General features: G+C 39.7%; 2 protein-coding genes across 2 annotated transcripts in view; both read left to right on the plus strand.

The window, feature by feature from the left end:
* The first annotated feature begins 1,364 nt into the window (after positions 1-1,364).
* On the plus strand, positions 1,365-2,240 carry LOC126371587 (uncharacterized). Its single transcript, XM_050016907.1, has one exon. It carries the CDS (start codon positions 1,365-1,367, stop codon positions 2,238-2,240), a length of 876 nt encoding a protein of 291 aa, XP_049872864.1.
* A 13,548-nt stretch (positions 2,241-15,788) lies between these two features.
* The window catches only part of LOC126371513 (uncharacterized), a 46,837-nt gene continuing 40,461 nt past the window's right edge, over positions 15,789-22,164 (plus strand). The window contains exon 1 of the mRNA XM_050016833.1: positions 15,789-16,218. The gene's annotated coding sequence lies outside the window, so the exon portion shown is untranslated. The remainder of the gene's footprint in view (positions 16,219-22,164) is intronic.

Below are 22,164 nucleotides of genomic sequence, written 5' to 3' on the forward strand. Positions count from 1 at the left end.
TAACCATGCAATCCCTAAGGGAACTTTATACTAGCAATCAAATTAAAATCTCATTATGTCAACTGACATGTAGGTAATGTATGGGGCTTAATTAATTAAGCTCCAACGTCGTGTGAGCTTCTTTATTAAAATCTTGTTAATTGATATTAAACTTTGCTTTATGCTTAACCAGGGCCGCCCGCGGCTTCGTCCGCGTGGATTTCGGTTTCCGCGGTAAGAATTTCCGATTTATAACTGATTAAACTTAGGGTAACTCTAAATTTAATGATTACAAAAAACCGTATATAGATCAATCACTACACAGCTATTTTTGTAGGACCATTTAAGATAAACTTTTCCATCACATCATACATAACATAATAATGTGTTTTTTCAGCGCCAGAATTGCTTGCAGATGGTAGAATTTTCCTATTTACTTGACACTTATCGTCACATTTTTCACAATTTACTTAATATTTTTATAATTTGTAGCATATGTGTTATTCTGATGTATAAGCTGCATTATTGTAAAGTTTCATTTAAATCCATTCAGTAGTTTTTGCGTGAAAGAGTAACAAACATCCAAACATCCATACTCACAAACTTTCACATTCATAATATTAATTACATTTATGTACATACCTGTAGGCTACTCACCTACTTCATAATAATATATTTACATTTTATGTACAATACATAAATTCTATAATAATTATAATATATTACCTATTTTATAAAACATTATCTTACTTATAATAATATTATGATTTATATATAAATATACATAAAATACACAATACAATAAACAGTTACAACAACACAAATATATACGATAATATAATGTATAATATATTTATAATATAGTATCGTAATACAAGTAGAATAGCGTTTACATACGATATTCATCCTAACATCAGCTGATCGTCCGGCCGCACCTGTTGCCGTACATCAGTGGAAACTTCGAGGCGAAACTAGTTTCTTTGTTCTCACCTCGGGCGTAGCTGTGTGACGTCAGGCCGGTCGATTCGCGGCGCCGGCGCAGACTGCGTGGCGCCAGTCAGATACCTATCTCGACGCGAAGCGCACGCTGCTTGAGCTTAAAATTTCCTTTGTTCTCGCTACGTTGTTAATTTTTGCTGTATCTTCTGTGCTGTTCTCTAGTGTTCGTGCTACGCTTTGCCTATCTTTCCGTTACTGTTCTCCTTCTTTCTGTGTGCGTTGTGTGTATATTTGTTGTATAATTTATCGTGTGGAGTATAATATTATACGGACTTCTACCCCGTAAGGATTATTTATTTCCAACCGCATACCTACGCCGTGCACACTGACAACTGGAATAAAGGTATTTACTACGCATATTTCCATACTGGTGACCCCAATAGAACATGGAGAAGGAATTTAGAGACGCACGAAGCGACGACCCAGCTGACGTCAGAAATCGCGTTTCCACAACACCATCCGTCAACATCGATGTTGATAAAGTCGGTGTACGGATTCCTCCGTTTTGGCCAGAGGAGCCGGAGATATGGTTCGCGAATGTGGAGGGCCAGTTCCTAATTTCCGGAATTACCAGCGACACCACCAAATTTTATTATGTGTTGGGACAGCTAGAGAACCGGTACTCCAGAGAGGTGAAGGATATTATCGTGCGACCACCCGCAACTGGCAAGTACGAGAAGCTCAAGACGGAGCTCATAAAGCGCCTCTCCGCTTCCAATGAGAAGAAGATGAAGCAGCTTCTGATGCACGAGGAGCTAGGTGACCGCAAGCCTTCGCAGTTCCTGCGACATCTGAAGAGCCTTGCTGGTGACGACGTGCCCGACGACTTCATTAAAACCATCTGGACAAGTCGCCTACCTAGAAGCATCCAGACGGTGTTAGCTGGTCAGGCATCATCTGCTGCACTCGACGACCTGGCGGACTTGGCTGACAGGGTCAACGACATCGCACCCTCTTCACCGGTGGTAGCTGCAGCGTCGACAAGCCAGACTCAGCAGACAGGGATACCGGGATCTGTGCTGAGTGACCTCACTCGCGAGATTGCAGAGCTTCGCAGGCAGTTCCAGCAGTTGAGTGGTGGCAGCAGCAGACATTCTCGGTCGCGCGGAAGGCGACAGAGTCGTAGCCGATCCACATCGAGATCCCAGTCCAATTACCGGAAGTTCCCGCTGTGCTGGTACCATGCGAAACATGGCGAGAAGGCACATAGATGCATCCGTCCCTGCGACTACAAGGCGGAAAATGCCAGGGGCAGTCGCTAATGGCGGCTGACGATTGCCCAACTTCTTCTGGTCGCCTGTTCGTCACCGACCGATCGACGAAGACGCAATTTCTGGTCGACACCGGTAGCGACCTCTGTGTCTTTCCCCGATCTTTACTGCGTGATCGTCGTGCGAGGACTGATTACGTGCTTAGTGCTGCCAATGGCTCGGATATAAATACGTATGGTTTTGTTCACCTCACTCTTGATTTCGGCCTCCGTAGAGATTTTACCTGGCGTTTTATTGTCGCCGATGTTACAAAGCCAATAATTGGCGTAGATTTTTTAAATTTCTACCACCTAATTGTAGACTGCCGAAACAAGCGTTTGATGGACAATACCACCACGTTATGTGCTAACGCAATACTAGTAAATCATAAGCTAGATAATATATCTTCGGTTAAGGTGCTGACTGGCGACACGAGGTTTCATCGGATCCTCGACGCCTATCCCAAAATCACTCGACCAGCTGGTATACACCGCACTACACGTCACAACACGGTACATCACATCCGCACGACACCAGGTCCCCCAGTTGCATGCTCTCCTTGACGTTTAGCGCCGGATAAATTGAAAATCGCCCAAGAGGAATTTCGGTCAATGCTGTCTAGTGGTACAGCTAGACCTTCTGAAAGCCCTTGGTCATCGCCCTTGCACTTAGCCCCGAAAAAGGACAACGGATGGCGTCCCTGCGGTGATTACCGCATGTTGAATGCCCGCACTGTGCCTGACAGGTATCCGATTAAGCACATCCACGATTTTGCTCACAGTATAACGGATTGCAAGATATTCAGTACATTGGACTTAGTGAAGGCGTACAATCAGATACCTGTCAGCCCAGAAGACATTCCCAAAACGGCCATAACGACTCCATTCGGGTTGTTTGAGTTCCCGTTTATGACGTTCGGGCTAAGGAATGCGGGACAAACCTTTCAGAGGTTCGTGGATGAAATGACCAGAGGGCTGGATTTCGTCTACTGTTATCTGGACGATTTCCTTATATTTTCCAAGGACGACGCGCAACATGAGGAACATCTTCGGATAATTTTTAGTAGGTTGAGGGATTACGGCATGCTTATAAACACTTCCAAGTGCGTCTTCGGGGTCCCTGAGGTAACCTTTTTGGGATACCGTATCTCAGCAAGCGGCACCAGACCACTGGACTCCAAAATTCAAGCCATCCGTGATTTTCCCCCTCCCACCAACGTTCGGCAGCTCAGGCGATTCTTGGGGATGGTAAATTTTTACCGTAGGTTCCTCCCACGAGCAGCCGAAATCCAAGGTCCACTAAACTCCCTGTTGGCAGGGGCAGTCAAGGGATCTCAGCCAATAAACTTGATAGGTGAAGCCATGGTAGCCTTCAACGCCACTAAGGACTGCCTCTCTGACGCTGCAATGTTGTCACACCCGGACTGTGGGGCAAAATTAGCTTTAGTGACGGATGCCTCAGACAAGGCGATAGGCGCAGTCTTACAGCAGCTGAAGGATGACACATGGCAGCCACTGGCGTTCTTTTCCCGTAAACTGAGCCCATCGCAAGAAAAATACTCTCCTTACGATCGGGAATTACTAGCCATCTACGAGGCTATTAAATACTTTAGGCACATGCTCGAAGCGAGGCACTTTATTGTCTACACTGACCACAAGCCGATCAGTTTCGCATTCCACGAAAGGAAGACCAACTGTTCGCCTAGGCAGTACCGACATTTAGATTTTATCTCTCAGTTCACTACGGACATCAGGCACATTTCCGGCAAAGACAATGTCGTGGCCGATGCCTTGTCCCGTATTGAGGAACTGGAAGTGCCTGTTAGCCTAGCGACACTAGCGAACAGCCAGTCTTCCGATCCGGAGCTAGCGAAACTGCTGGAGGGCGGTTCATCGTTGCTTTTAGAAAAACGTATCGTACCTGGAAGCCACGTACCAATGTACTGCGACGTCAGTACACCGACTTCCAGGCCTTATGTACCAAAATTTTACCGCAAGCTAGTTTTTGACAGCCTACATTCCCTCAGCCACCCTGGCCCTAACGCATCAGCCAAATTAGTTGCAGAGCGATTTATATGGCCAGGAGTAAGGAAAGACTGCAGGACCTGGGCACAAACTTGTTTGTCTTGCCAACGCGCCAAGGTTAGCCGTCATGTGACTGCTCCACTCGGCACGTTCAACTTGCCCCGTGCTCGCTTCAAGCAAGTCCACATAGACCTCGTGGGTCCACTGCCACTATCGCAAGGTTTTAGGTACTGTTTAACAGCCGTTGATCGGTTTACTCGGTGGCCGGAAGTCGTGCCGATAGAGGACATCACGGCTGAAACAGTAGCAAAGGCTTTGCTCTCCACGTGGATAGCCCGATTTGGTTGTCCCACGGACATTGTCACAGACCGCGGTCGACAGTTCGAGTCTGCCCTATTCCAGTGCTTGTCTAAGCTAGCTGGATTTGAGCACAAAAGGACGACCGCTTACCATCCAGCGTGCAATGGCCTGGTGGAACGCTTCCACAGGCAATTAAAGGCATCCATTATGTGCCATGCAAATGACCGGTGGACCGAGTCCTTGCCTTGGGTTTTGCTCGGAGTCCGCAGTTCCTTTAAGGATGACCTGCAATGTTCCTCTGCAGAACTGGTGTATGGCGAACCTTTACGCCTCCCTGGTGAATTTTTTGAGAGCGGTGTCGGTGGAACCACCGACATATCGGAATTTTCCGCCCGTCTCCGCTCATTCGCTGAGGCACTGCGACCAGCACCTGCTTCACGCCATAGAAGAGACAAGGTGTTCATCTTCAAGGAGCTGCCGACTAGTGAACACGTCTTCTTGCGTGAAGACACAGTACGTGGTTCGCTACAACCAGCGTACACTGGCCCACATAAGGTGCTGAGTAGGGGTGACAAAATTTATAAACTTCTCATCAAGGGTAAAGAAGTCACAGTATCGTTAGACCGCCTTAAGCCGGCTTACATACTGTCGACTTCCACCGACGATGACACTTATCGTGAAGAACCACCGCCACCGAATCCGATCACAGAGCGTACCACTCGTTCTGGACGTCATGTTAGATTCCCAGATTTTTACCGCCCTTGACGGTCTCTGGAAGGGGGTGGTGTAGGCTACTCACCTACTTCATAATAATATATTTACATTTTATGTACAATACATAAATTCTATAATAATTATAATATATTACCTATTTTATAAAACATTATCTTACTTATAATAATATTATGATTTATATATAAATATACATAAAATACACAATACAATAAACAGTTACAACAACACAAATATATACGATAATATAATGTATAATATATTTATAATATAGTATCGTAATACAAGTAGAATAGCGTTTACATACGATATTCATCCTAACATCAGCTGATCGTCCGGCCGCACCTGTTGCCGTACATCAGTGGAAACTTCGAGGCGAAACTAGTTTCTTTGTTCTCACCTCGGGCGTAGCTGTGTGACGTCAGGCCGGTCGATTCGCGGCGCCGGCGCAGACTGCGTGGCGCCAGTCAGATACCTATCTCGACGCGAAGCGCACGCTGCTTGAGCTTAAAATTTCCTTTGTTCTCGCTACGTTGTTAATTTTTGCTGTATCTTCTGTGCTGTTCTCTAGTGTTCGTGCTACGCTTTGCCTATCTTTCCGTTACTGTTCTCCTTCTTTCTGTGTGCGTTGTGTGTATATTTGTTGTATAATTTATCGTGTGGAGTATAATATTATACGGACTTCTACCCCGTAAGGATTATTTATTTCCAACCGCATACCTACGCCGTGCACACTGACAACTGGAATAAAGGTATTTACTACGCATATTTCCATATACCTATTGTAGATAACTTTTTTTGTTTTGACGACACTTATTGTAGATTTGGCATTAACTACTTGGCCGTACAAATGGGGAGCGCTAAAGGCTGTCACCCGGTACAACGTTTAAGACAACAGGCCTGAGGGTGCCCAATTGGGCGCGAACCTCGGCTCAGGGCGTCGTCTGAGAGGAAAAATATTTGAAAGAATTATTCGACCCTAGTGGGTCGATAGCGATAATCGCTGATTGAGGGAAATCGTAATTGTAGATAACGGTGTAAATCATTATGTACCCATGGTATCACAAAAGCAGGTATGCTCAATCCTATGAAAAGCCGCCATTGCTAGCCATTTGATGACGTAAGTGTTACCACTATGAGTTGTGTCTACACAACTCCGTATATAATAAATTAGTTCTACAGACATAATTATTATGCATCTTTTAGGTATCTTTGTATTTGGGTATAAATGATGGCTCTTGTTATTCCATCCATTATTATTCTGGGGGATTAAAATGGCCACATCGAAGCAATTCATCGAAGAAAGCAATATTGCTGTTTGACATTTGTTAGCATTGCGCACTTACTTTGATATGCGCAAATGTCAAATTGCATTATTACTTTTTTAGATGAATTGTTTCGATGTGGCCACTTTAAACCCCCTGATCACAATAATAGGTAGCATCATAATTCTATACCATATCTGATCCAAATATAAAGCAACATTTTATTTCATATAACATTTTTTTTAATAATTATGTATCCGACCCGAGCAATGAGTTAATAGGTAATTATCATGTTAAATCTGTACAACGCCATCTATATTGTTGTTGGGGAACATAGCATGTAAAAACCCTCAATAGTGTGTTGTCTGAGGCAAATCTATTAAGTCACGTAAATAAATACATAGATACCATGTCTACCTCATTCAGAAATTCGTCCTCGGGTACACACCGCATAAAAAGCCTTTCCTGACTACATAATGGCCTACCAGTGGCACAACACATGTAGGATAGTAAACGGAACGTAAGATTGATAAGAAAGTAAGAGAGAATATTATGGAAGGATAATGAATGGGGATTTGGTTGTTTTGTCGTATGAATTGAGTGCCCTCTTCTGTGGCATAGCTGAGCTGCATTGGGTAACGGATGCGGCAGAAATTTTGTTGAGGGAGCTTAAGCTATGATCCACGCAGGATATTTTTTTTGCCATACGTAATAATAATGGTATGAATTTAGAATGGGAGGGAAGTATATTGTTTTGTTTTAAAAATAAAAAGGGTGGATTATTGGGGAATGTAAAGGTGCATTTGTTTTTTTGTAAAAAGGAGAAAGCAAATGTAGTGAAGATAAATTGAATATCCCTTAAATTCTTTATCCCACATAAAAACGTATAGTGTCCACGGACGGGCAGTCAGAGATATATTCATCGCAATATGAACTAAGTACTCACACTTCAACGTGACAGGTCGTGAACCGTATGACCGTCTATTAATCGAGCCAACTGTGCGAACAGGCACCATGAAAATATATTTAAATAGCATTATAAATCCACCTTTTCACGGAAGGAACAAGGAGAGGTAAAAAATACAAGTATTTATTTAACTACCAATGTATTTATTTATTTAATGGATCCAATTCGCTACAAAACACTCACGTTTGAAAGTGTCGATTATGTGAAGCGCAAACTATTTTATTTATTGTCCTTTCAATATCGATTCTACCTTTTTCAATATAAATTCTACTCGAGAACAGAACTCCGCGGAATTTCTATTGGCCAAACCTAAAGTGGAAACCCACAAGTATTCTTTTTTTTTACGTCGAGACCGTTAGAGCTTGCTATTTCATTGCATTTTTTTATCCCGTGATCCATGTAGGTTTTCAGTTGAGTTATTGGAACACCAATTATACTGGTTCACACCAGCTGTATAGGTAAAAAAATAAATAAATAAAAGATCTAGTTAGGGGTTAAAAAGCCACATCGAAGCAATTCATCTAAAAGTCAATATTGAAGTTAGACATTTACGCATGTAAAAGTAAGTGCGCAATGCCAACAAAATAATGTCAAAAAGCAATAATATTGTTTTTTTAGATAAATAATTTCGATAATATGAACTGTTTAACTCCCGGTCACTTCATACACTGCCCTATTTTTCCCTAAAAAGTAACATTTAAAAATGCTGCACCGACAAGAGCGTGGCTTTTAAATTGATGATGATGACTTCATACAAAACACCTCGTTTTACACAGGTACCTACTACACATTGACGTTATCGTACACGCGCATCTGTGTGTGTGACGTCATACGATTGAAGACTAAAGTAAGACCGAGGGGGGGGGGGTGAGGTAAACCTGGCTCAACCGCTGGTGTGGTAGGGAGCGGAGAGTTGCCGTTCTATACGTATTATTATTCCTTATTCTGTGCTCCTACGTCAAAGTCCGGAACATTTTTACATTCATTCTCTTATTTTTACCCTTAATGAACGAATCGTGAGCTTTATATTTAGAAAAAAAAACCCTGATAAAACGACGGAATTGTCGCGGCAACTTGAATTACTAAAAATATCAAGATGTCCAAAAAATAGGCATCATAGCTTCCTATATTTTGAATAGACGTAATTAATCTTCCAAAAAAATAACAGCAACACATGTCATCTTTATCTGCTTTCACATTTTGTCAGGCATTACAAAATTTCCTTTGAAAACGTTGACACAAAATTCGTATGCGATCAACACAACGTTGCTAATTGCGTCGGCTAGGCGTTCGCACCTCGCACATTTGAAGTTGTGACGAACACAAACATAGCCTAATTAACGGCATTTATTCCTGTTCGTGTTGTAGGGCTGATGATACTAATTAAGTTGTCTATTTGAAATTATGAGACTAAATTAAATCATAAAATGGTAGAAGATTATTATTTAGTTAGAAAAACAAAAAAAAATGTTGCAACCAGCCGGGGCATAGTGTCGTGGCGGTCAACTTAACACGTTCAGTGTGTATGAACCACATATGAGGCAATAAATTTTGTGTATGTCCCATATGTCGGGCACATTTTTTGTGGCACATGTACATAAATATCTAAAAATTGACATTGCACGTGAGGGGTTGATATCTAATTTACAGTTACACAGTGAACGTGTTAAGGAAACCTATTACAATCCACTTTAGGTCCTAAATTGAACTGAACTGAAGGTCACAAACTGTCTATCGCTCATTATGATTATACTAGGCCTCCAGGTAATAAGAAACAAATGAAGGATAAAAGAAAAGCCAAGAAAGAGGTCGACCATTATAGACGGCGATATAATACGGCTCACCACCTAACACGTTGACAAAAAGCCCGGTAGGGTATGGTTATTTAGTTCATCTTGCGATGAATATATATCCGAACTAGCGAGTGGGAAGCGTAAACGCGGGGGACAATATCTGCGGTACAAGGACGTCTTGAAACGTAACCTGACCGCCTGCGATATTTCCACTGAACGCTGGGAGGACCTTGCTGTTTTAAGACCTGATTGGCGTCACTGTGTCAAAACAGGGGTGGCCAACTTTGAACAAAATCGTCTGAAAGAGCTCGACGAAAAACGCCAAAAACGCAAGGATCGTCCCAAACCCACCTATAGCTACACCTTTAACTCGGATGGACAGCTATTCTGCCTCCAATGTGACCGGGTTTTCAGAACAAAGTTTGGCTTTGCCAGTCACATTCGAGCGCACGAGAGAAGAGACTGAGGTCGCCATTGTCGGATACGACAAGGAGGACTATATGATTATACTAGGCCTCCAGGTAATAAGAAACAAATGAAGGATAAAAGAAAAGCCAAGAAAGAGGTCGACCATTATAGACGGCGATACGGCTCACCACCTAACACGTTGACAAAAAGCCCGGTAGGGTGTGGTTATTTAGTTCATCTTGCGATGAATATACTCTGTCTGACTGAATTGGGGTAAAGGATATAGTCGCAACTTATGTTATGTTATTTTTAATATAATTAATTGAATTAATTGAATATGATTCGTTGCAACTGCATATTAGACTAGCTTTTGCCCGCGACTTCGTCCGCGTGGCGTGTTATAAAAGAGAGATCTTTGTGTGTGTGGGAGTGCTTATCAAATTTCAAGCATTTAACTTATGCAGTTTAGATTTTTTCATACAATTTTTTTTCCCGCTAACTCCCATTTTTCAAAGTACACCCATAACTAAACTTTATATTTACTAAGGTATGCATGCATGCTAGATTGAAAGCATCTAATTTACGCGGTTTCGATTATTTTTTATACAATTTTTTTTTCCCGCTAACTCCCGTTCCCCTGGGAATTTTGCAATATCCTGTTGCAACTAAGCTTTAAGTTAACTAAGGTACCTGCATGCAAATTTCAAGCGTCTAACTTAAGCAATTTCGATTTGTCATAAAAAAGGATTTTCCCGCCAATTCCCGTCCCCTGGGAATTCCGGGAATTCGTTTCTTCGTGCACCTCTACGGTACCTAAGCTACGTTCCTTCCAAATTTCAAGTGCCTACATTTAGCCGTTTAGGCTGAGCGTTGATATGTCAGTCAGTCAGTTTCTCCTTTTATATATTTAGATTATGATTATGGTAGGTATCCATATGGTAGGTATTAAGAAACGAAACAAGGAAAAAGGGAAAGCCAAGGAAGAGGTCATGATCTCATTTGGAAACGTAAAGACATTTTCATACATTCCATACAAATATATTAAGGAAGAGCGGAGTTTTTCTGCACAGACACTTTGTTACTTAAAAGGAAACCCCAGTAAACTTTCGGCACAAATAAAGGGAAAAATAAATAAACAAATAATAATAATAAATAAATAAATAAATAAATCCGAAAATCGTAAATTTGTATTTTTATTCCGAACAAAATAAAAACATGTTTTGCAATTACAAACTTATTTGCATTTGGTAAAACAATGTCAATGTTTGGAGAAAACAATTTTTTGAACGGAAAAAATAGTTTTTGCGATTACTAACTTTTTGCACTTAGTAAGCTAATCGCGACCTAGAGGTATTTCTAGGTATACATAGAGAAAATACGTTTTCTGCGATAAAATCTAAGCCTCAGAACCTTTGGTGCGCGAATCAGACTCTCACGTGACCGGTTTTTTTTTAAATAATCGATGACAAAAGCTCGGAGAGAGGACCGATTATTGAAACGTAATGTTTGGTGCCATGTAAATTAATGTGATACATTCACTGTGTATGTGTGTCCTACTTACAAAATTACTATTACATATAACTTCATAATTATTAGTAGAGACTCTTTCCTGCAGACAAACTGTCTAAACAGTTTTGCAGGGCATTGACAAATTATTTTTTTAGTATTAAGGTTTAATAAATAAAAGAAAAAAATAAAAAAAAATGTCTCTCGAGAAATCTTACGCTTACATTGGTATGCTTTTGAAATCATAACAAATGAATTCCTGAAGTTCCGCAATGGGATAAAGAATCATAAGCAGCATGAAACTACTTTGTATCCAAGAGAAGACTGAAAAGTATAATTAGAGAATATTTATATAAGTAGTGCGGATTAATTACAATTTAAATACAATGGTAAAGCCACCATAGGTGCGTCAACATCAAAATGTATGCAGTGGACACAACATAAAACCAGCACGCTATGTAAGCGCGACAGGCCGCGACGCGACGCGATATAAAATAAGGTCCTTGATACACTCAACTAAAGAGACATCCGCGCCAATAAAAAAAATGGTGCTAATTCCTGTAAACACCATCAAATTTTATTTTAAATTATATCTGTCATTTTCTTATCCGCCGAAAAAGAAAGGGACAGGTAATCGACAAGCATAAAATTTATGGAACACACGTCAATTTTAAGCAGAAATCTAAAACAACCGTATAAAAATTTTGCATTGGCTAATAACCCGACAGAATTAAGTTGACAGCACACGTCAAACGGTTTGCATACCAGCGAGGTACATTTTGATTCGCCCGGGTTATTCATTCATTTACTCACTCCCCCTAAAATTAAGTGTTGTCAATCATCCGTCCCTTTCCTTTTCGGCGGATAAGAAAATGACAGGTATAACTTAAAGTAAAATTAGGTGGTGTCTGCAGGAATCGGGGCCATAATGTTATTGTTGTAAACAGCATAAATAAATAAATAAAAGCCAAGAAAAGGAAAAACACATACCTGTTTTGGTAAAAAAAATAGAAAATTGCTAGTTATTAACATCATTTGTGTGAAATTGTGTGACGCACTTTTCATATTCAAGTCGCGAGCAAGTTTTGACATTTACTCGCTATACTCGCGCAGTTAGCGTGCTAGGCCCACAGGTTTTTTTTATTGGAGATTTGCTGCAGATGGCACTGACTACTTGGCCGGATAAATGGGGCGCGCTGAAGGCTCTCACCCGGTACAACGTTTAAGACAACAGGCCTGAGGGTGTCCAGTTGGGTGCGAACCTCGGCTCAGGGCGTCGTCTAAGAGGAAACATATTTGCAAGTTTTAATCGACCTTAGTGGGACGATAGCGATAAGCGCTGATTGAGGGAAATCGTCGACCACGCCGACGAGATCGTTATCGGGGTCCTAAAGTGTTTGGTGTCGCGAGCTGATTAGCTGCCTCTATGGCTAGAGTAATCGGGTCGTCGGGATCGTATATTACGTCCTTCGTAGGTCCGCAGGTGGGGTAGTGTATTAGTCTATTCAACCGCTGACAGTGATAATCGACACCCCTAATGGCATCGACATAATGAGTTCCTATTTCAAGAAGACGTAGCTTAGGTTAATTAAAAGAAAATAATGTTCCACTCTCATTATGCGTGTTATACATAGGAATAATTAGACACTTAGGTACTTCCTACTCCATCAAAAGCTACATGAAAAATAATACGAGGGGAAAACGCTTTGTCGTTTTCATTACGCGTACTCAGCTTAGGTACCTTAGTTACCTTCAACAATTGTTATTTACCTATTTTGCAGTTCAGTGACCTGCTACAAATACTCAATTACAAAAAAAACGTGAAAGCTTAATCTTTGTAACCAAAGTAGCTGTCTAGTCTTCTGATTACTTGTAACTCTACCCAATCTATTATTCTTCTGCTCTTGTGTGGGTTGGGAGGTGGATTACCAACCTCATCAACCCTGGTGTCAGGGTTACTATTGAGCCGCCAAAGGCCCCTGATATGACTCATGTAACAACTACGCACTTACATCAGTAAGTAGTAACCGGTTCCAACGGCTTAACGTGCCTCCGTTATTTAACTCTATTATTTATATTTTTCCTATTTTTTTTTTTCACTTAAGTGTTTGTAAATTATTATTTTGTAGTTTTTTTCAGTTTAGGATAAATATAAATGATAGATTTTTTACAGTCACAACTTTACTTCACTGAGTATATGATTTACAATTGATTCATAGCGCTTTTCTGCGCTTCATCGTCAAGAAAAAGTTAACATTAAAACCATAGAAATAGAAATGTCTTATTGCGACCATGTGTTCGTACAAATTGTGCTGTTATAAAAACATAGAAGTAAGCATTATAGTGTCAAAATGGACCCGGTAAGGGCACTGTAACTGGTAGAAAGGACAACATGCTTAATAATTAGTCAGTGATAAAATTGATATTTATGTATATTTTAACAATATTATTGCACTTATGTGTTAAGTATTGTTTTATATGTTTATTATGATTTAATTTATAAAATGTTATACCTAAACCTTATTAGATAAACTTTGGTAAATAATACTTAGATATTTTTTAATCTATCTACTTTATTTCACAAAATGTTGGCTGAGGAGAATAAATGACAAGAAACTGCAACTGAACTTCTGCGCAAGTCCCAGTATTACATTTACGAATAGTAATCCCTCTTCGTTCAACAATAAAGTCGTAGTCTACAATAAAGACCGAATGTTCTTTTAGAATCCATTGTTAACACAACAAATTGTTAACAAAAGTCTACATTTAACACCGTCGTAATATATAATATAATCATGAATATTGTTATATTCATATACCACATTAAATAGGTACATTTATAATAAAGTTTGCCAACATAAATAAGTTATCCTAAACAGACTACGGAGTAAGTTCTAACGAGGCTTTTGTCACAGATCTCGCTAATTAATGAAGGTAGGTAACTAAAGTTTCACGTGCGTGAGTAATCAAGACGTCTATAAAGGAGCATACATAATCACCTTTAAGTATTATTTTTAGGTCTGCCAACCATTGCCCAATGGCTCAAATTAGCTTCAAAACGATGTTTCGATTCTGCTCCGCATCATCCAAATCCCCTGGTATTTGCATAATCCAAATATATCTCGCTTAGGGACGGTACAGAAAAGTATCGGCACGAAAAGGACGTTATATACCACCCTGATGTCCCAATCACTCTAGCTATAGAAGAGGCCAAACGGCTCGCGACAACAAACACTTCAGGACCCCGATATCGACTCTATCAGCGTGGGCGACGATTTCCCTCATTCAGCGCTTATCGCTATCGACCCTATAGGGTCTAACGATTAACTCCTTCAAATATTCTTCCTCTCAGACAACAGACCTCATGGTGTCCAGTCGGCGAAACTCGGTTCAGGTCGTCGCGTCGTCAGAGGGATTTGTGTTTGAGAAATTCGGCTCCGAATTGGCTGATAGTGATAATCACTGAATGAGGAAAAATGTCGGCCACGCCGGCGATGTCGTACTGGAGTTTTTAGTTTACTAAAGTGTGGATTTTGATCTCAGAATTAAATACGGATGCAAAGGAAACAAACAATTAGGCACTATGGTAAGGGAATCCACACCTTAATGTTTGAAACAGCAATAATATCCGGATTAAGAGAAACAAGAAAAAAACATAAAATGTCTGCGTATACTACGAGGCCGAAAGTAAGGAAACAAAAATATATAAAAACCAACACACGTCCTACTCACATAAATGTAAACAACCCCAAAAAATACATTCAAAGTCAAAAGCCACAAATCAATGAACGGACTCGACAAATTATCACCCACCTGAAATCCATCGCTTAATCTGTCCAGTTTCCGATAAAGTAAGGCATTCGAACTACGGCCAGAATTCCCGGGTTGGGACATAGATTTATTACGGGCAACAAGCTTTGCCCAAATTGGGTACGGTTTTATCGAATGTTAACAGAGGTGAAAGGTAAGGATTCAGGTAAAGGTCCGCAAACGCTGGAGGCTTTGCAAATTAGCAATGAGCGACTTTTGGGATAAAAGCATATGGAGCGATGGGGTAATCCGGGCTTTTGAAGTGATTGGGACGTTACACTTGATCATCCGGCGATTTTGACAAAACATTTGGCGCGGTTTAAGAGGACTTGCGGTTTTGATACTTTTTTTGACGTGACTTTTTGTACGTTTGCTTTGGTAATTATAGTCACTAATTTTTGGACTTTGAAAAGAGACAAAGAATATTAAAATTGAGAATGAGTTGTATAAGGTATGTGCTTATGTACTTTGAGCTGTTATTCAATATAATAAGGGAGAAAATAACGTCAAATCTATAATAATATATTACAAATAAACAAATATATAGATTATAGATTTGACGTTATTTTCTCTATATATATATATTGCGCATGGAACAAAAACAAGTGGTGGTGGTGGTGGTGGTGGTATTGCGCTCACGTTCCGGAGGGCCCTGTGAGGACATATCACAAACATAACTTTGGGCACTGGTTTGGTTAGGACATTGCAGGCTGATCACCCGTTTGTCCGAAGGTAAGATGATCCGTGCTGGGGAAGATATTTTAAGCCGTTACTACTTACTAACGTAAGCACATAGTCGTTACATGAGTCACCTCAGGGCCTTTAGCGACTCAATAATAACCCTGACACCAGAGTTGATAAGGTCGGTAATTTACCTCATAGCCCACATGGTATGAGAAGAAGACGGTACAAAAATAACTTTAAGCTTTATCATTAAAGGTATAGATATCTACCATAACATTTGCATACTTACCTACATTGGGACATGTATTACGGTACCATTTTCGTACATATAGGTACTTACAACCTTTCAAATGTAAATTGTACCTATTATTTTAGAGTTACCAAAAGATAAAGGCAAGAGAAGCACTCAACTTTGAGTTAACTTTGCTTTCAGACACGTGTGATGCTAACAACATTTTGAAGTAGCACAACACATTCTGGTGAACTCGAAGTATTGTATACGTAAGTAATAAAATTATTTGTAACTTTGACTTGTTTAAGTCTACGTTGCCGACGACGATGGCCAACAATTCATATTGAAATGCGTTTCACTTGGCGACGCGTTAGCAACTTGGTGGCGCGTTAGCCACTTGGCGACGCGTCAGCTACTTGCCGACGCGTCAGCTACTTGGCGACGCGTTAGCAATGAAGCCATTTTAATATAAATTATTTGGCGACGTAGCGATCGTGGCTTTCTCTCGGTGAGTTATAGCCCTAACGTTTACGTTCAATCCGTGATCAGGGATTGCATTTATTTTTAATATAGATTCCTGAAGCTCTCGCGGTTAGCCTAATCTTTAAACTTGTAAATAAAACCTTTCACATTAATAAAATAAAATAATTTGTAACTTACTGGAGCTTTCTCTTACCGATTTGAGCAAACTAGGTCCTCGATACTGTACACAACGTAACACCCTGTTACTGTACCCACTAAAACAGCGGTAGTCCAGTTAATCATTGAGTTCACGATCCGGAGCTCCCGGCTTCGAGTCCCGGTGAGGACACATCACAAAACTCACTTTGTGATTCCTAGTTTGGTTAAGACATTGCAGGCTGATCGCTCGATTGTCCAAAAATAAGTTAAGAAGTCGGTCCCTGCTACTATTTATACATAAAAGTAAGTATGTAGTCGTTACATGGGCCACGTCAGGGGCTTTAGTCGATCATTGGTCTCACAACCCACATGAGAGAAGATGTACCTACATATATTTGTATTATTAGTATTATCTTAGATATTTATCTTATTCTCAGTAAGTGATGAATGTTGTACTCCCAACAGTACACATTATTAGCTGTTTATCTAATATTAGAGTCAAGTGTAAAAGAGATGAGAGATAAGATTAAGCAAAAACATTTTCATCATGAAATTCAAGCGTAGTTTTCTTCTGTACTCTAGGAAAAGTAATGTTAATAAATTAATAGTGTTAGTAAAAATAGTCGTTTAAATAAAAATGGTTGAATGAGTTAAGTTAATCTTTGTAAAACAAATAAGTAAGTCAAATATTTACATTTGCTCAGACAGTTGGTTAAACAAACTATTGTATACAAAGCCGAGTTGAAATCAAATATATCTACTAAAAGCTAAATCCCAATGTTCCACTTTACTGAGTTACAAAGAGTTGATTTTGGAAATTAGTGCGAAATCAAATCAGTAAATATTGACTTTATTTTCTAATTCCTTATCTAGGCCTTGTCTATCTACCAATAGGTAAAGAAGAACAGATAATAGTGAATACACTGTTATTGTTTTCTTTGCAACCTGCAATAGCCTTTTGTTTTTATTTTTTATTGTCTTTGTTTATAAAATGTATTTGTTTTGTATTCAATTATTATTGTGTATCCATTCTGCGTGAACGCTATAGGTAAGTTGTTTTTTAATTAATATGACTAATTATGACGATGTGATTTTTGCTACAAAATCCTCGCAAGACACGCCAGTTTCAATGTGTTCTAAAACCCGGATTGAAATTCCTTAGTTGAAAGTAATAGAGGTTTTGTTGAAGAAAATCATATTTGGAATGTGATTTGTCAAAAAGACTTTTTTTGAAAAAGCGAAAGTTTTTTTGTAATCTCCGCTCAACGCTCCGCCATGCGCCGTCTACTAAACGAGACCTTGGTTTACCGAAGGGCCAAAGATAATCGTAGAATTTTGTTGTTCGTAGATTTCTCTGAGGCATTCGACTAATTTAATCATAGTCTTGTAAGTAATTTCGTTGTGTACTTACTCGATTATGTCTTAGGATGTTACGGATACTTTTGCCACAAACTAGTCAGGGAAAAATAACAACATTACAAAGCATCACGACTGTGTAGGTACCTGAAGGGTTAGGCAGAGATGTATTAGCATACATTCCTACTCCCCGCCAGATGATATTATATAAATATAAGAGAAAAATACTGCATCCATAATGCGGGGGAGAGTCGAGACAAATAAGTTAAAAGGCATACAACAGTCACATTTGGTACTTTATTAAGTTTTACGATGGATGGACCGAAAATCAGTCCATCATGTTGGAAAGGAGGTAGTCCTTAGACGACATTCTCGATTAGGGGTCCCAAATGACTTATAATATGAGACCATGACATGGCTTCAGAGACTCAGTATACCTTAAAGGTAAGTTCAATTGGTTTCATTAAAATCTTCGGGACTTGTTTTGTGACGCGCGCTTACCCTCTGACGGACATTGTGCCGATCAGTCACACGTATACAGGCTGTTTATGCTATGTTCATCATCATCATCAATTTAAGAGCCACGCTCTTGTCGGTGCAGCGTTTTCACCATGCTACTTTTTTAGGGAAAAATAGGGCAGTGGTTTCCCTCTTGCCTTCCGCCAGTTCCGCCCCGCAGTACTCTGTCTGACGCAAGTAGGATGGCGCCCAGAGTAGTCTATTACAAAGCCTAGGACTCCTGTCCTCCGCTTCTGAATAGTACTGACAGTTACTGCTGCCCTCTGTCAGGTTCCAGGTTACAGTCCCTGTGACTTGCCCCTTCCGTCCTGCATTGCCGTACCGATGGATCCCATCTTCGCCTTTGCCACAGTTGAGGTCGTTGGGGTATGCTATGTTATGTAACTAAATTTAATTTAATAACACTCTAAACATAACACTATAAGTATTCCAACCACAACTCATGTTATGTTATAACAAACTGTAAGTTACCACCATCAACTCTTACGAAACTGTTATAGCACATACTTAGAATTTTCTATCGCGAGTTTCGCCTATAAATTCAGATAATGTGCAGCTTACTTGAAACTAGTTGCATAAAACTTGCTCCGCATCTACGTGCTGTATAGATTTTAACATAAATTATTTATTATGTTATATATATTTACATGTTCTAGCTAAATAACGACGAAGGATACATTATGACGTTATGTAAGGATAACAGGTTGTTATATAAATTCCAGAGAGATATGCAACTGGTATTCAAAATAATAAATTATAGCCTTTATTCGAGAATACTAAACTACTGAAGAAGAGTATAAACGCATTAAATATATTTTCATTCATCAGCAGCTCACGACTATAACCAAATTGTCATTGGTACATCCATTGCAAGATGAACTTATTATTATTGCGTATGGCAGACAAATATCCTGCTTGGATCAAATATCCAGCTTAAGCTCCCCTAACCAAGTCTCTGCTGCATCCGTCACACAATGCAGTTCGACTATACCACCTGGGAACCGGTGCAGAGGGCACTCGTTCACTATGTGAGATATGGTTTGGTCCGGGTGACCACATTCACAGTATGGTGACTCCTTTAAGCCCCAAGATGAACTAAACACCACATACACACATACTCCTTTTCTGTTAGAACAACGTGATAGGTGGTGAGCCGTATCACCGTCTATAAAGGTCTAACCAACTGTGTAAGTGAAAACTGCACTAAAGATAAATTTATCTCATTGGTGTAAGTCTAGTACAAGGATTCGAACTTGCGCTCCCCAACTGGGAAGCATGCTGGTGTATCACATGACCATAGTGACTTTTATGTCTAAATCTCTCGAAGTTTAGGATCACTCACTTCAGTTTCGGAAACACAAAATTACCTAGATGAAATCTGTAAAATATTACCTGTACCAATTGGCTAAATGTACCAGGTCCATGGAAGTCATTGTCGTATAGGAAAACCCAGGTGGTGCCAACATTCTGATCTTGATAGGCACTTTGTATAAAGCTACATTGACAATTTCCACTGGGGCATAACTTCGGCGTGAAACGACCTGCTAGCTGGTTCCATATATTGATAACTAAGTATGGGTTTAGTGAGATTCTGGCCAAGTAGTTAATGCTATTTCCGGCAAATCTACAATAAGTCACATAAAAAAAGGCTTTGGTGAGCTGAAGTAGATGGATAATTCAACATTCTGTCATGGAAACGAAAACGACATTAAAGCTGATCACCAATCTGAAACAAAACACGCCGTATTATGGCTAATCAGCGTTTATCATACACACTGTATATAATTTACGAAACGACATAACAAATAAACATATTCTTTTTTTAAATAAACAGATTTCAAGATTAGAAATAAATAAAAAGTAAAGAATAATGTATCTTGTTGAACACAACCTCAGAATCTAAATTCTGAAATCGACCAGCAACCTTCGTTATCTGCAAAGCCCGCTAATGCTCCACGGAGGTGAATTTACTTGTGATAGTGGGGGAACATGCAGTTCAGCCGTTTTTCTATTTACGTTTTGTTTTTTCCAATTGGTACCATTTGGTCAAAGGTACCATTAGATCCCACTGCTTGGCACCTTTCCTTTCCTCTATCCATTTTTCCCAGTCTTGTGCGTACTCCGGTCTGTTCCTCCGGCAAACGTCCAAGTAGTTACGCCATCTCTTTCGAGGTCTACCATGACGCTTGTACCCGTCATGAGGCACCCAATGCGTGACGATCCGTGTCCGCCGCTCAGGGCGCATGCGACAAACATGTCCAGCTCAACTCCATTTAAATCTGGCGTCTTTACGTCCCACTTAGCGATTCCAGTTTTTAAAGGTACCATCATGATCATCACAAATTTAAGAGCCACGGTCTTGTCGGTGTAGCATTCCTCTCCATGCTACTTTTTAGGGAAAAATAGGCCAGTGGTTTCTCTCTTGCCTTTATCCCAAAAAATTTTGGAACGCTTCACGATTTTGTGTGTCATCCTTGCGTAGAGGCCATGTATGTTTTGAAGGTACATCCATCGCTAAATGAATTGAGTAGCCACGCGTCACCGCGTTCTGCTAGACCATTGTCATAGATAGTGAGCCGTATCGCCAGCTACAACGATAGAAGACCGCTATGGTTGGTGGTTAGGTGATCTATGGTAGTTTAATCATTGAATCCAGGTCTATTATTCATGTATCCAATGTGAAGTTACGTGAAATGTCACTGTAGATGAGGCTGATCATCTATCATTATATGATATGATAGGTTCATCATTGAACTGTATGGTGATAGATGATCAGTCTGTGGGTGAACCCATCCTAGGACATCATCTCCCTAGCATTATCCCGTTTTTTCACAGGTTCCGCTTACCTAACGAAGATTTGCCAGGTCCAGACCCATCCTAGGACATGGTAGCAAAAGTAGCTGCAAGTTCCGGTAACTACTGACTCAGTCTAACCCATTAAGGATTACTGACGTGAGTTTATGTATGTAGAACAAAATCTTTCCTTATACATAGATTTTTCCAGCACAAAATAGCGCTTTGGAGGAGCGCTGCAATATTCATTACCATAAACCTAGTAGGGCTCTCAGACCATTATACCTCTACGAGCCTGAAACTAGACGCCGGGTATTTTAAGCGCTGCATTCACTATAAGGGGAGACCGTTACAAAAATAGTATAGGAATTGACTTTAATATGACCTAAAACTGTGCATTTATATACACGGATGACAGAATATAGTACACTGGCATGCCAAACAAATTAATAAACTTTTAAATTATAATGACTTTTTATGCATGCTTCACAAGATAAAGATTCGAAATGAAAAGGACTCGAAATGTTACTATAAGTACAAAGAATAATGATAAAATTATCTATAACAAGTTTTTTTTATTTTACAATTTTATTTATAGGCTAATTTCGAACTAATCAAATCAATGAATTTTTACTAAACGACAAAACACGAAATTATTATGGAATTTGTATGAAAAACTACACTATGACGTCATAGAAAAATGTGATAAAATGTCGGACTTATTATTATGTTTTCTTGTTTTTTTTTTTAAATAAGTTAAATAGAGAAAAGATTTTTTTTTCGTTTCTTTTAGATAAGTCTTTATTTATTAATCAGAATTTCATAATTTATCTTGAATCTAATACACGACCCGATTCAAAATCTTTAAAACATAAACCTGCATCGACTTTAATAAAATATAAATGGTCATTTACCAAAGGTATTTA

Source organism: Pectinophora gossypiella, chromosome 12 (genome assembly GCF_024362695.1).
Source record: "Pectinophora gossypiella chromosome 12, ilPecGoss1.1, whole genome shotgun sequence".
In the NCBI taxonomy this organism is placed as follows: Eukaryota; Metazoa; Arthropoda; class Insecta; order Lepidoptera; family Gelechiidae; genus Pectinophora; species Pectinophora gossypiella.

Excerpts from the sequence above, each read along its gene's own strand:
- LOC126371587 (XM_050016907.1), top strand. The coding sequence starts at position 1,365 with ATGGAGAAGGAATTTAGAGACGCACGAAGCGACGACCCAGCTGACGTC.